Source organism: Scleropages formosus, chromosome 2 (genome assembly GCF_900964775.1).
Source record: "Scleropages formosus chromosome 2, fSclFor1.1, whole genome shotgun sequence".
Lineage (NCBI taxonomy): Eukaryota > Metazoa > Chordata > Actinopteri > Osteoglossiformes > Osteoglossidae > Scleropages > Scleropages formosus.
The window spans coordinates 41,297,081-41,311,253 of NC_041807.1; the positions used below are offsets into that span (position 1 = coordinate 41,297,081).

Sequence of the window (14,173 nt, forward strand, 5' to 3'; positions counted from 1 at the left end):
GTGGGCAGTGCAGGACACAGGACAGACTGACCCCCCCAGGGAGAACTCTGTTGGCATCACACAAGAGACATTAGTGTAAGTGTTACTTCGCTCGTTCATTGACTTTGTATGTTTAAAGATGTCACACAAGCAGACTGTTGGCCATCAAGAGAAGAAAAAGGCTATGTTGTTGTTGTGCCACCACATTTCCCCAAAAAGTCTATGGAAGACGTTAAAAAACAAACACACTCAAACATTCATTATCCCACCCAGAGGCTGGCACAGTGTAACTGGATCATAAATCATACAACGTTTTGGGGTCAGTCAGTCAATACGTGGGATACGCTTTCATATGCAAACAAATGCGCGCGCACACACACACACACACACACACACACAAACACACACACACACACACACACACACACACAGAAGAGGAATCCAGAGAAGTGAAAATGCACACAAGAGGGAGAAACAAAAGTATAAATCACTGGCCATTTTTGGTGGGGCAGAGAGAGCGCTGTGAACCAGGGAGAGCTGCATTCTCATTTACTTGCCTTTCCTTAAGCGTGAGTTCCTGAAAGCAATGCCATTCATCACCAAAGCAGCCTGACCAAAGAAGCAGTGTGTCTTATTAACCCCTTGGGCATCAGTGGCCAATGTAGAAAATTGCAGCCACCTAGCAGACACATCATTGCCAGAGACTGGACCCTTTCTGGACAGCAGGCAGCAGAGGTGTGAAAAAGCAGGCGACTGTACATCTCTACACAGAGCCTACAGTTCATTTCACCTCAATGCACTGTTGTGATATTCCCAACGACGCACTTTCAGCAAAGCTGTGTAAGAAGTACCCCCCTCAGTGGGTTAGGTCACCAAAGTACAAGCTCTACCTTCTTCTTGAGTTCCACACTGATGGCGTTGGCCTCCTTCAGGTACACGGCATTGCCCCACAGCTTGTCTCGGAGAGAGGTGAACTGATGGTAGCGCCACTTCCTGAACGCCCACTGGGCCAGCTCCAACTCATGCTGCGTCCAGGAAGCTGTGGACAAGGGCCATGGGATGAGAAACGCACACCACAAACACACACACACACACACACACACACACACACACAGAAGGCATGTGCAGACAACCACGTGAACACTGTACTGGTTGCCTCGAACACCTGCTTGCCTGTCTAATCCAAGACACCGTGATTAAGGATGTGAGTCACTGCTCTACTTAGAGTGAGGATAAAGGTCACATGTGGAGCTCCTGCCATGCTTCTAGACACTTCTGCTTAAGAGGAAGTGGCAGCATCTGCAGAGAGCATCGGCGGCACATTCTAACATTCTGACCCCATGTTAGCATCTTCCTGCAGTCGTGAACCAGACCGGAGCGTTCAGACTGGACCTGATGACCAGAGGCACCACTTTGTACTCCTCTTTCCCACCACTGAGTCTTTTTTAACCATTAAGTCCCAATCAGTCAAAGCTTAATAATAGATATCCCTCAGTTTACTCTCTAGTCAGGCTGTGTAAAAATCTCAGTTGTATTAAAAAGAAGTTAATGACTTTGATCTTCAATACAAAAAGATTGGAAATAATGTTTTCTCCACAAACTCCCATTCAATCCTGACCATTGATTGATCCCCATAAACATGTACCATGTTCACTACCTTGTTACTGATCACCAACAGTGATGAACACTGGACACAAGCTATAAACACTGTGGAAGTGAGCTCAATAAAGGTAGTCCCACAGTCACATTGTTCTGTTTGGGTACTCTTCATTGACATCTATGGGCTTGGAGGGTAAACATATTACAATCACAACAAGAATCAAAAATGAGTGTACAGAAAATACAAATAAAATAAAAATGACTATCTTCAAAAATTGGCAACTAATATGCAGAGTCAATGAACTTCACTTACTACAGTATAAAAAAAAAAACCCTATATGAGAGGGAGGCATCCACCCTGATACATCATGTCAGACTGATTTACCTTCCTCTTCATCTTCCCCCTCCTCCTCCTCATCAGGTGTCTCGGCTGCCAAGGAGCGAGTCTCCACCTGCTTCTGCAGCTCCTGCAGCTTGCTTTCGTATACCTGAGGGTGGCCAGGGAAGGGGATGGGGGGGACACAGAGGACAGAGCAGATGCCGTCCAATCAGCACATGGGGAGGACAGGGGGATGGTGCACAGAGGAAAGAAAGAACAGGTGCCACCCGATGAGCAGAGCATGGTGACAGAGGGCAGAAGGATCACCCTAAGGGTCACCGCAGTGACCATATGCAGTCCACAGCCACTCTGGACAGACCCAAGCAAACTGCGTAGCACTGAGATTTTGTAACGACAGGGTTATAACTAATAACATTCCCAAAACCATATTTGGTGCAGAAGACCATGAATTTACTGCCAATCCTCAGACTTCTAATGAAGACTTCTGAAAAAGAACACATCTTCTGAGCACATCCACCCACAGAAACCCTTGAAAACGTGATGCTAATGCCAGCTGTGTCAAAGCCTGAGAGAATGCAGTAATTTGAAGGTCCCTGGAAATAATTAGGGCAGGGTGTGTTCTTCACTTGACGCCCAGCCCCCCAAAGCATGATGCAAGCGGGTCTGCCAAGAACGCTGACTGTCACGCACCCCTGCCCTATGAAGGACCTCGCTCTCTGTGGCACAGGGCCGAGAACCCACACCAACGGAGTAAGGGCAGGACGTTGATCCAAAAGCAAATCACCAGTTGGACACAGTAGCTGCAAGCTTTCAACCAGGACTTACAGAAGATTGAGGAAAAACAGAGCTGCCATCATACTCCTCTGAGTCACACCTAAAATCCATCTCATGTTAAGGTTCCAATATCGGGATTTCGTCTCCACAGCTCATCCATTATAATACAAAACAAATGCTGTTCAATGTAAACCAGGCTTGTTATGACACTGAAGATTCTGCACTGGTGTAAATTTACATGTGCAACTGAGGGGGAAGGTGGCTCAGGACATGGATGCAGTCAGGATGCAACCACAACGCTAATTCGGTTTCTCATCACTTCACCTCGCTTGTTCATCTCCGTCAGAGACAAGGACACCAGCGGTCACAGCCATCAAGTCCCTTTCCTGTCACTCCACACTAGAAACAAGCTAAAGGCACAAAACGGTTTCCTCTGACAGGAAAGAGGAGTGGTGGTGGCCATGACAGGGGTGGAGAAGGTCACAGGTGAAGATTCCCAATTGCGCATGTTGAGGTGAATCCAGGCACTGCTCTCTCTTTCTGCAACTCCCACATTAACATCCTCAAAAACAGGGTGAGCAGCTGCAGTATTCTGGGGGATGTGAACAGCAGAGCCCGTTTTGGAGGTACTACAGCACATCAAAAGCTCTGTAATCAGATGTACATTAAAGCATGCAAAATGGTCAGAACTGGAATGGAAAGAATGTCTATGGGGTGGTAACCACAACCTCATGTCCTCAGTGTTATTTACCTCCATGTCACACACACACACACACACACACACACACACACACACACACACACAATCAATGCAAGCTTGTCCTCTTAGACACACTGGCTCCGCATTAAATATGTTTCAGCAGAATTAACTCTGAAAGGACCCGAAAGCCATTCTGGAAACACACATGTTCTTCAGAATTTAATTTCTTGGCATCTGTTTCACATCCTGTGCATTTTCATTTCCTCCAGGATTCCTGCAGTAAAGATGCTATGACCTCAAGAATGCACAAGCTTGTTGCATTTGCATGTGTGCACCATAAGCGCAAACATCTCCAAACAAATCTTTGGAGCTTTCACACAGCCGCTCCATGTATAGACCAGGAGGTTCTGTGCACCCCATGAGGACACCGGACAGAACATGGTCAACATCTTCAGCCCGAGGGGAGTCAAAAGGTACGAACAGGAATCTCTCTTAGGTTTAGGCCTCTTACTCTGACAGACATGAAGCTTAAACACTTCCATTTAGACTACAGCCAATGTGAATGATAGCTTGTAAACTACAAATAATTAAAAAAACCATAGCCAGCAAATGTGGTGAAAGCAGCACTGGGTCCAAAAAGGACTGGGACTCAGTTTGAAGGTGTCACACAGCACAGGGACATTTCCTGGTATGAAACACCATATCAGCTGTCCTATGAACACACACTGGAATCAATGGAATGCAGCAATAATTGTGCATTTTCCAGTTCTTGCTCATAAAACTGAAAAAAGAAGAAAAAATGCAAAGATCATGTCTTTAGAGAACGAAATGAACTGTAGTTCCTGTTCAATTCTCCTTTGGAATGACCTGAAGATATCAGGTGAAGTGGACTCATTGGACGTAGTACTGAGTGACCACCACCGGTGAGTCATGTTGAGAGGGTCATGAGGCTGGGTCAAGATAATGGCGTAAAGGAAAATGTGATTGCTGTATGTACCTGGGCTTCTCCTTCATATGGAGACACCCACCTTTTCAGAATATCATTACCACCACAACTTTACTTTTGCTAAAGCTGAAACATCCAGTGAAAACATGTTCAGACAAGACACAGGAGGTGCATTAAGAACTTGCTAGTTTATTTCAGTCATGTTTTTTTTTTTTTTCTTCCTCCCAAGGGCTGGAGAAGCATGGAAAGTAACTGACACTGTTGATAAACCAGCACAGTTCTCAGCATCACAAGTTTTACATCCAGCATAAGTGCTCAGCCACATCGGCAATGAGCTTTTGACGTCTTTATGGGCGGGGCTCTTTTCAAGGCACAATGACATTTCTCCTCAGACAGTAAATGTACAACATCAAACGTGGACATACATCTAAGTCTGATTACCTGTCATATACATATGTATATAATGTATATATTTATATATTCAAGAACAATTGACATTGTTCATTTTTGTACAGCCCTGCCCTCCTAAAAGTGATTATTGTAGCTGTTAGCACCGTTACCTGTGTTAAATAACACAAAATGAAGTAAGAGACACAGCATGCAGATAGCTGCTATAAAGAACACTTGTGAATTCCACAGCTGTTTAGGATTTTGCCGTCAACCTCACACATTGACTGGACTGAACTGAACTTTCAAAGTCACAACCGTCTTGTGCTGTGCTGAAGGATGGAAATGGATGACCACGGGGAGGTTCTGCTTCTCTGAATTAACTTTCGAGACCAACCACTCATCGAGCGCAACAATCACTGCTCAGATACGGTAACCAACCTCAGCAGCACTGCTTCAAAGAACATGGAAATGTAAGACATCTAAAAAAGGAAAGAAGCAGTGATATATCCTAAATCAAAGCAGCAGTAGGCAAAGCTGTGCTTTTTCAGAACTCATGTAAGGCAGTGAAGAAGAAGGTGCTGACAGAGTCACAACCATCTTGAAATGTTAAATTCATGTGTTTGGTTTATGTTTTTACATACATATATATATATAAAAAGCTGCAGTTTTCCCCGCAACGTGTACTTTAACACCATTAAGTACTACTGTGTAGCACTAGGATGAGATCAGCTTTATTCAAGAACACAATTACTTCCAAAAGATGTTAGATTTACAAATGTAAGGTAATGGCTGAGTTTAGGGATATGGTTAATGAGTGTCTATTCACTGTGACAAACACCCACGCACTTTCCCCCTTCAATTACCCAGTTACTATGAAGAGCAAATGGGCTCAGTAAACAATATAACACCTGAAGTTACAGTGCAGATCCATAGCTATACTGGCCACTTGCAACAATGCACAGGACCATGAGAGCCATTATGAGGTGGAACTGCTCTGATGTTTAAGTTAATCTCGAGGTTATTTGTGAGCAACATCTTCCGCAACTTTCAGAGCTACAGATTTTCATTTAAGCTCTTTCTGCTTTTCTGCAACCATGGCAACTGTATGTTACCACTTCCTTTCCTAAAAAGCTTCTTTTGAGAGACTGCTGAAACTGATGGAATCCCAAGTGACAAGAAGTATGACTAACCTCAAAAAACCGTACAGTGAGAAAGCTACTAGTGAAGATAAACTCAGTGTCAAAAGTCTGAATATTACCTATAGAACAAATACAATCAAAGGCTAATACAAAAATGTCTAAACTTTCCATGTTGACTTCTTTGAAAAGTGTTTTTCCCTCCATCCCCTGTAAAAAAAACGACAGTTGTCGTCACATGAAGAGACAGGCTGACTGTCGAAAATTTCAGTGAAACAGTTTCCAAGTATAAAGACACAAAGCAAGAGACTTGCATAAAACCCAGGCTGGTTGGGTTAAACCTGCTGATGTACTAGTGTACTCATTACCTTTAATCTAAAGGAGAAGAGGATGATAACTAAAACACTCTTTACCAGGGCCAACACTGGGCTCAGGCCCCAGAGAGAGGAGTGCAGGAGGTAGAGTGAACTCTTTAGCATGCACACTAGGCTATGAATGTAGTGTTACAGATGCATTAACCAACTTGACAGGCCCTCCCTACAACCAGAAACATCTTCTTAACCTACAGCTTTCCCTGTAGCAGGAAACATCCTTCTTAATCCACAAGCCATTGCGTGCAACAGGAAAGTTGCTCTCCAAATCAGATACCCTCCACTGTTTCCTTCACAACCTGCGTTACTGACTCGGCCCACAAACTCAGTTATTTGCAGACTCCTTTCACACACCAGAGTGTTCAAGTTCACACATCAGCTCATGGATTTTCTAAAAAAAAAAAAAAAAAAAAAAAAAAAAAAAAACCATTTATCAATAGGGGCATGGTGGCACAGTGGGTTTGGCTGGGTCCTGCTCTCTGGCAGGTCTGGAGTTTGAGTCCCGTTTGGGGTGCCTTGTGACGGACTGGCATCCCATCCGGGGTGTGTCCGCTCCCTCTCCAGCATTAAGCCCTGTGTTGCCGCGTTAGGCTCCGGCTCACCACGACCCCGTGCGGGACAAGCGGTTTCAGATAACGTGTGTGTGTGTGTGTGTGTGTGTGTGTGTTAAATTAGTCTTTTGTGGAAGAACCTCTTCTCAAAACACACAGCATATCACTCATGGAAACTCAGGGAACTAAATGTGACATACAAAACAAAGCTGTGAAAAACAAACAGTCAGTTGGTGACCCACGGTCAAACATTGGCCTTAATTCTTGTTTACAACTTCTGAATCAAGCTGCACCCTCTGCCAAAAATGACCCCTACATGATCCATACTCTACTGGGGACTGCTGCAGTAAGTGAGCCCTGAAACCAATGTTTGCAGCAATACAGACAAACGTTCTACAAACCAAACGCATGTGTCACACTTCATTCACACGCAAGCATCTCTCAACATTAATTCAACATCTTTTTTTTCTAAATGAACATGGCTAGAGACCTTTAGAAATGTGTTAGAAAAGCACATGGGCAGCAACATGAAGCAACGAGTACAGTGGACTTGTCATGGGCTAACAATGGACATGAGCTAAAAGATGGCAAATACACCCAACTAAAAACCACCTTTTCTCCACCTCTCCTGTAACCATTTATGGAAATAAGTTACAGAATAATACGAAAGTATAGGAGAAGATAACAGCTATCATCTAAAGTCCCCTAAATAAGGCTGCCTACTAAGCAAAGAGTAATTTAATGCTGTATGGGACAATTTGCTCACTTCCCAAACCCCTAATATTTGCGTTGGTTTGGATTAATTTATGTACACGATGGCCAATACAACCAATGTAGCAGACGAGACAGCGGTGAAAATGCTCAAAGACATCTCTGTGCTTTCCCATGACGGATTTGGATTAAGAAATCAAGTGGGGCACATTACAAAAAAGAAAAAAAATAACTGTTTAAGTGCAAAATAAGAAGAGAAACAAAAGAAAACTGTTCACGCGTGAAGCAGTCCTTGCCGGTGACTCAAATGCATTTGGACTCGTCCACTCTGAGGTTCACACTGACGTTTCTCTTCCAGCCTTAAGGTTGGGTGCAGACAGCTGGCGACGCATGCGTGGCGGTGGCACGAAGTGGTTGTGGTAGTGAGCAGGAGGTTCAGGGTGGGGGCCAGCGGGGGGGTCTCCAGGCCAAAGCTGCTGGGGGGATGTGTGGGGACGCGGTTGTGAAGGCTCAGCGGGCTGCGGAGACTCGGTAGAGGCAGCAGCACGTTGGCTGCTGTTGAAGGAGCTGCTCCGGGCACGGCCCAAAGGGCCTTTGGGACCAAGGCGTGGCCCTTGGCCCATCTGCTCCATTTCTTTGACACCCCTGTGCTGGAGGGAGGGGCTCAACAGGGGCAGACCGCTGTATACTTGCCCCTCTGGCCCCACCTCCTCCCGCACAACCTCCTTGGGTACCTTGAGCTCAATAACCTGCTCATCAGTGATAATGATGTGGGTCCCAGGGCCCCACGAGTTGCGGTGCTTGGGGTTGCTGCGGAAAGGGAAACGTAGTTTGCGATCCTCAGGTGGGATGAAACGGTGGGGCCCACTCTGGCGCCTCAACTGCCTCGAAATTTCCTGCTGCTGCAGATTCTTTAGTCGTGTCTGTTCCTGACGCATCCAGCGCATGCGGCCACGCCGGAAAGCAGAGTCATCTCCCATCAGCTTACACACACGCTCCCCCGGGTCCTCGCCGTCTGCCCTTTCCTCTGTGGGGGTCCTGGCACCGCCCTGCTGCTCCTCTGACTCTGGGACAGCCCCAATAAGCGGCAACACCTTTTCCATTTTCAACATCTTGTTGCGCAGCGTCCTTATCTCCTCATCCTTCATGTTATTTTGTTTCTTCACTTCCTGCAGAATGTCTTCCAACTTGTCTATGTGCAACTTCAAGTCGTCCATGTCGGTTTGGCCGCGCCCGTTCCCCACCAGCACATCCTCAGCTCGCTCATCTCCTGCACCCACTGTGTCCCACACATCTCTTGCCACTGCACGCCAGGAGTCCCGTTCATTGGGGTCCTTCTTGCCGTAGGTTGCACATAGCTCTTTCATCTTGACGATGGCCAGTGCCTCAATTTCCTGCCGTGAGTGGCGGAAGTCGTTGAGTGCCACCTCGTAGCATATCTCCTTCACGGCCTGGATCTTCAGGTCGGACACGGTGACCCAGCGGGAGTCCTTGGTGATTCGCCGTCGCTGAGGGATCTGGTACATTTTGATTGGCTCACGGCGCTTACCACTACTGGGCAAGCCACACTTTTTAACAATGGTCTGCAGCTTGCTGGGGGGCAGCTTCTCTCTCAGGGAGGTGATCAGTCTCCAGCTCTCCTCGCAAGACCTCTTATCTGAGTCATCCCCACTATCAGAGTCTCCATCCTTAGGGAAAACAGGAAACACACCCAGGAATTCCCAACAAAAACCAAAAATTAAAATGGGAATTAAAAAAGAATGGATAGAATCAATATGCAAAAATTAAACCGCTATTTCCTCAAGCACTTCAGAAATTAACCAATTTAAGACTGAGCTGTATCTATTCAAACTGGCCAAATTCACAATAAGCCAGAGATATGTAGTAAATTTGTTTTTTTTTAAAAATTGGGTCTTGTCAGTCCAGTTAGAACTGAGGAGGTTTCCTCAATAGCGATGTATTACTTCAAACCGTGAATCATCTTGTTTGATGATACTCTGGATTGTCTCAAGCACAAATAGAGACTTGTGTTAAATTTGTGCAGAGACTATTATATGAAATAAAAAGTAAAGTGCAAGTCTGTATGTCTAGTTGCCAAAGCAGAAAACCATGAAAGGAAAAAAAGCGGAAATAAAAAAAAGTTACTGCTTATATTACAGAAAATATTTCAAACCTGCTAGACCTGCACTTAATTTTCTGAAGGAATCTCTTGGTGAATTCAGTAGACTTTATGCTCTTTTGCCAAGTCCAAGGCTGAAGGTGTTTAAGGTAGCAAAAACCTCAACATTACAGCATTAAGTATGGAAATCTCTGGCATGTCTCACAAAAATTTATAATAGTGTTTTCTTGGCTAATAATTAACATCTGGAAAAGCTTAATATTTTCATGTTTTGGAAAATAGTTCAATCATACCTGCTCCCATCAGTTGCTTATTTAAATTGCATCAATAGCTAAACATTTCTGGAATAAAAGGAATTTATCCTGTACTAAACTCCAGTGCGGTTTTCTTTTGCATAGAGATGTAAAAGTAAAACATGAGATCATGATGCCAAACAATAAAGAACTTTAACAAAAAGGGGACAGATGCAGCTCAGATTTTTTTTTTTTTTTTTTTAAATAAAGGATTTCCTCCTTGTAACACTCTGTTTAAAAGATGCACCCCAAACCTGCTCCAAATGCATGCAAAATGGTGGAGGGGTTACTGGAGCGTTCGTCCATTCCAAGTCCATGGAGCAGTTGGTTTAGAATCGACAGTGTAGGAAGTGCATTAGAATAAGTCAGTGCTTCAACAGCAAGAGGAAGAGACAAAGAGGAAAGGCTGGAGAGCAGTCAGTACTGTTAATACAATCACTATGAGTGAGCAGTTAGTTCAGACCAAATGCAGTTTCTCATCATTTCTCCACAAACTATACCCCAGCAACAGAACATTTAGCCACAAGTTTGAGCAAATACCATGTCAGAAAGATGATGACCATGAAACCGTGAGCACGCAACGGATATCGATAGGTTTGTTGAAGACATATGTGGTGGAAACGTGTTTAATGTACTGGTGAAAAGACAAGACGACAAGTCCAAAAACTGAAGCCTCCTGAGGTCTCAGTGCAATCCATAGCAGCAGGCTTGTTCTGTGTTGGAACCTGTCTGTGCTGGTGTAAAACTACCTGGTACAGCAGTGAAGAACACAAGGAATCCCATGAAGTCAATGAGAAACCACATTGTCACTACAGACAGTGAAACTAAACAAAAGTCCCCGGAACTGCAATGAGCTGGCCAGAAAGACAACCGCATTGCAGAACTGAAGACGTGCAAAGAAAAAGAAAAACTGAGGAGTAATCAAGCAAATCCGAGGCCAACTTTGCATCAACCAGCACAGCAGCACACCACCATCATATGTGCTACTATCAGAATCCACAGGTACTCCAGGGGAGGGGGGGGACTGTTAAGAAAACATGCTAAGAATATAGTAAAATGAGAGTAAAACCAGAAGACATGCAAAAGCAGCAAACTGAAGGAGCTTCATACAATATACAAGCAGTAAGGGCACAAAAAAGTACTAAAAGCCAATCACACCCGATCTCCAACTGTGAATTAATTGGGATTGCATATTCGCATCAATCCATTTCAGTTTTCTTTTCATTTTGTATGTGTGTTTGGTTTTTCAGGTGCTGTTTTGCAAGACCCAGTTTGTATCTACATGGGGGTGGGTAGGGGGAGTTAAAAATGAACTACAAGTGGAAAACACTTACTAGGAAATCTATTCTTTGAGTCAAACTAACAAGAGAAAGTTGTCCACCAGGAGCTGTGCGTTTTTTTGCCTACTACAGTCTTTTTAGGGCACATTCCCCATGCAAGACAGGTGTTGGTACATGCTCTGGGAGTGAGAATAGTGCTCACACACATACACACACCAGCCCGTATCAGAGGTCAAGAGTGCAGAATTAGTTCTGGCCGGAGTTCCGACAGTACAAGCGGAACACATTTCCATATGGTTTCTAAACAGCCCCTACATAATACATCCCCTCATTGAAACAGCGTTAATCATCCCCCAGTAACTAAGCAGAGTTGATTAACACTGAGACTTTCTTCTGAAATGTCAAAGTAGTAACTCAAGAGTAGCAGAGAAAATAGCTTTGGCAATTATTTCACACAAATCATGCATTCCCCATTGTTACAGTTCAGCCCAGGACACCTTACTGAGAAATAGTCCATGTATCAGATCTCGTAAAACTAAAAACTCATTAAAGAGATGTACTTACCAGTCGCTGCTGTTCAAGGAGTTGGTCCGCTTCTTCCTTCTCCTTCTTGTACAAGATCTCCATTTCTGTCAGTCTAAGAAAAGGGATGATAAGAAAGAGAAATCTATGACAAAGTGATGAAGGCAATGTTTACAATAATCCAACAGAAAGATGGGACACAGGAGAACAAGTGTACTTCCACATTTATCAGGTGGTCTGCTTGTACTGCCTACTCCGTAGTACTCTACAGACTAAACTTACTAATAGTTTCTGAATACAGTCTCTGCTCTCCCTTCCACTTTTCCCATCTCCTACTCCATGTACACACTGCCTGTACGAATAGCAGCTGTACTCTACCTCTTTTCCATCTCCTGCTTCATGTCAATGCCCTGTTTCTCCAGCAGCTCACGCTGGGCGAAGGTCCAGTCCACAGGCTCCACTGGCGTTTCGGCTGATGGGGTCTTTTCCCGCTCTGCACGGGCCTGTTCTGGGTGGTTGAACCGGAACACGTGGTTCTTCCCCATGATGATGCGGTTTCCTGAGATGCAGGGGTGCACGCGCAGACATTTTTTGAAAAACGAGTTGACAGAACACAAGAAAAAATTTGTACTGGAAATGAAGAATTCTCACCAATGAGATCTTATTAAAAAAGAGGGTCAGCATTTCCCTGTACACACATAACCATCAAAATCACATTTTTATTATCCATTTAAAGATGCTATCCCCAGGCACTACAGATCACAGTTTGTGTCCTGATTTCTTTCCTTCCATTTGTCATCTTGGTCTTGAGTTTATTTGTACATGTAAAGTGGAATTTTCCACTTCCCTTTTAAGTTACCCTCAGCCCTTTATAAAAGCCTCAATGGCTTATGCCATAGATGGTATGACTGCAATTCCCCACCCTTTAAACATCTGTACATGTGTTTGGATACCTGAGTGACTCCATCACCCCGTCTCTCTCACACGTACACACAAAGAGGACCCTCCCGAGGAACACTCACCAGAGCGCAGCTGCACAGGGGCGCTCACGCGCTTGCCATTGACATACGTCTCTGATCCCTCACACGGAACCAGCGTGACAATGACTGCGGAAGGCAGAATTGTTGTCAGTATTCAAATTATACTGCCACTCCATAACTTTGCTTAAAAAGTGACATCCATCTGACATTTCTTTGAGATGATACATTTCAGGTACTGAAGTGGTCATGCATGACAACTAAAGTGGCAGAAAGGGTACAGTGAAGAAGAAAACATTTCAGTAACAGCTGCTGAGTGCTGCACTGGACCTTTCAGGAGATCATTACGTCTTCTGCGTAGAAACTTCATTTGCCCACATACACACTGGCTCCATCCAAGTGGGTGCAATTCACTCAGCCTGAACCAGAAAGGAGTTCTGCACAAAGACGCAGGGAATGGAATTGCATGAGGACTGTGTCGACAGCTCACCGTCCCCATTCAGGTTCCTCTCGCTGCGGAAAACACAGTGTTCTTCCTTGATGTGCGCTCCACTCAACACAATGTCCTGACGCCTTTCTGCATCGGCCTGCCCCACCCTGAAAGGGACAGAGTCATCTGATTGGTGGAGAAACCTCACCACATCAAGTCACTCAGCCTGTATCCCCACCCCCCATTCCTTGTGTGTGTTCAATCAAATTTCCATCCACTCCTTACACTTGCTTCATGTGTCTATTTATGCCAGAGACATTCTGACACATTACCTCATACCACTGTGGTCTCATACTTACAAACCTGCACAGGATTGCATTTAACATCATTACATAATTTTACAGAAATCACTGAGCATTTAATAACAGTAAACAAATGGGTACTGGAAGTCATCATACTACAGACTGACAGCTTATCTCCAGGCCACAGGAAGAAGGTCTTTCCCCTAACTAAACAGCCCATTGCCCTCTGAGAATAGGAAACCAGTAAAGAAGAAAAAACATCTGAAAAATTAAAGTTCTGACCTGGTAATGCCATCTTTGATGTAATATAATAAGCACTCTGACATCAGGGGGTCTTCATTCAAATTGACAAGATGAGGAGTCTGTTGATAAAGAGGGCAAAGCAAAGATGCAATGTGGTACCGTATCACAGGATGATCACATTCTAAAAACAAGTGCTTCCACTCAACTCCAGCTGCTAGATTACATCATTTAGTAATTACTACTCACTAATCAACTAATGCAGAAGTGACAGACTAGTCCCACAGTTCTGCTGAACAGACACTCCTAAGGTATACCAACCTTTTTTGGGGAAAACACCCCGTTAAAGTCTGCATAGAGATCACAGGGCCTCTCTACAAAGAGCTAAACCATAGAGAGGTGGCATTGTGAGGGTAGAGAGGAGGGACACAGAGAAACAGATGAGAAGAACAGGAATGATCAATTGAACAATAAGATACAAAGAGTACAACATTATTGAGGAGATGGAAGATG

The 14,173-nt window shown here is 44.5% G+C and overlaps 1 protein-coding gene across 16 annotated transcripts in view; it reads right to left on the bottom strand.

The window, feature by feature from the left end:
- kif1b (kinesin family member 1B) overlaps nt 1–14,173 on the bottom strand; it is a 64,509-nt gene that overhangs the window by 16,436 nt on the left and 33,900 nt on the right. For 14 of the 16 annotated variants that reach the window (XM_029247760.1, XM_029247766.1, XM_018733919.2 and 11 more), the window contains 7 exons: nt 13,703–13,782; nt 13,179–13,285; nt 12,734–12,817; nt 12,090–12,270; nt 11,754–11,826; nt 1,964–2,066; nt 870–1,018 (listed from right to left, as the gene is read on the bottom strand). In XM_029247760.1, the coding sequence (XP_029103593.1) occupies nt 870–1,018; nt 1,964–2,066; nt 11,754–11,826; nt 12,090–12,270; nt 12,734–12,817; nt 13,179–13,285; nt 13,703–13,782 (777 nt within the window). Of the gene's footprint in view, nt 1–869; nt 1,019–1,963; nt 2,067–6,843; nt 9,186–11,753; nt 11,827–12,089; nt 12,271–12,733; nt 12,818–13,178; nt 13,286–13,702; nt 13,783–14,173 lie in introns of those variants that run through there. The other 2 variants (XM_029247803.1, XM_018733924.2) reach the window with 1 other exon arrangement.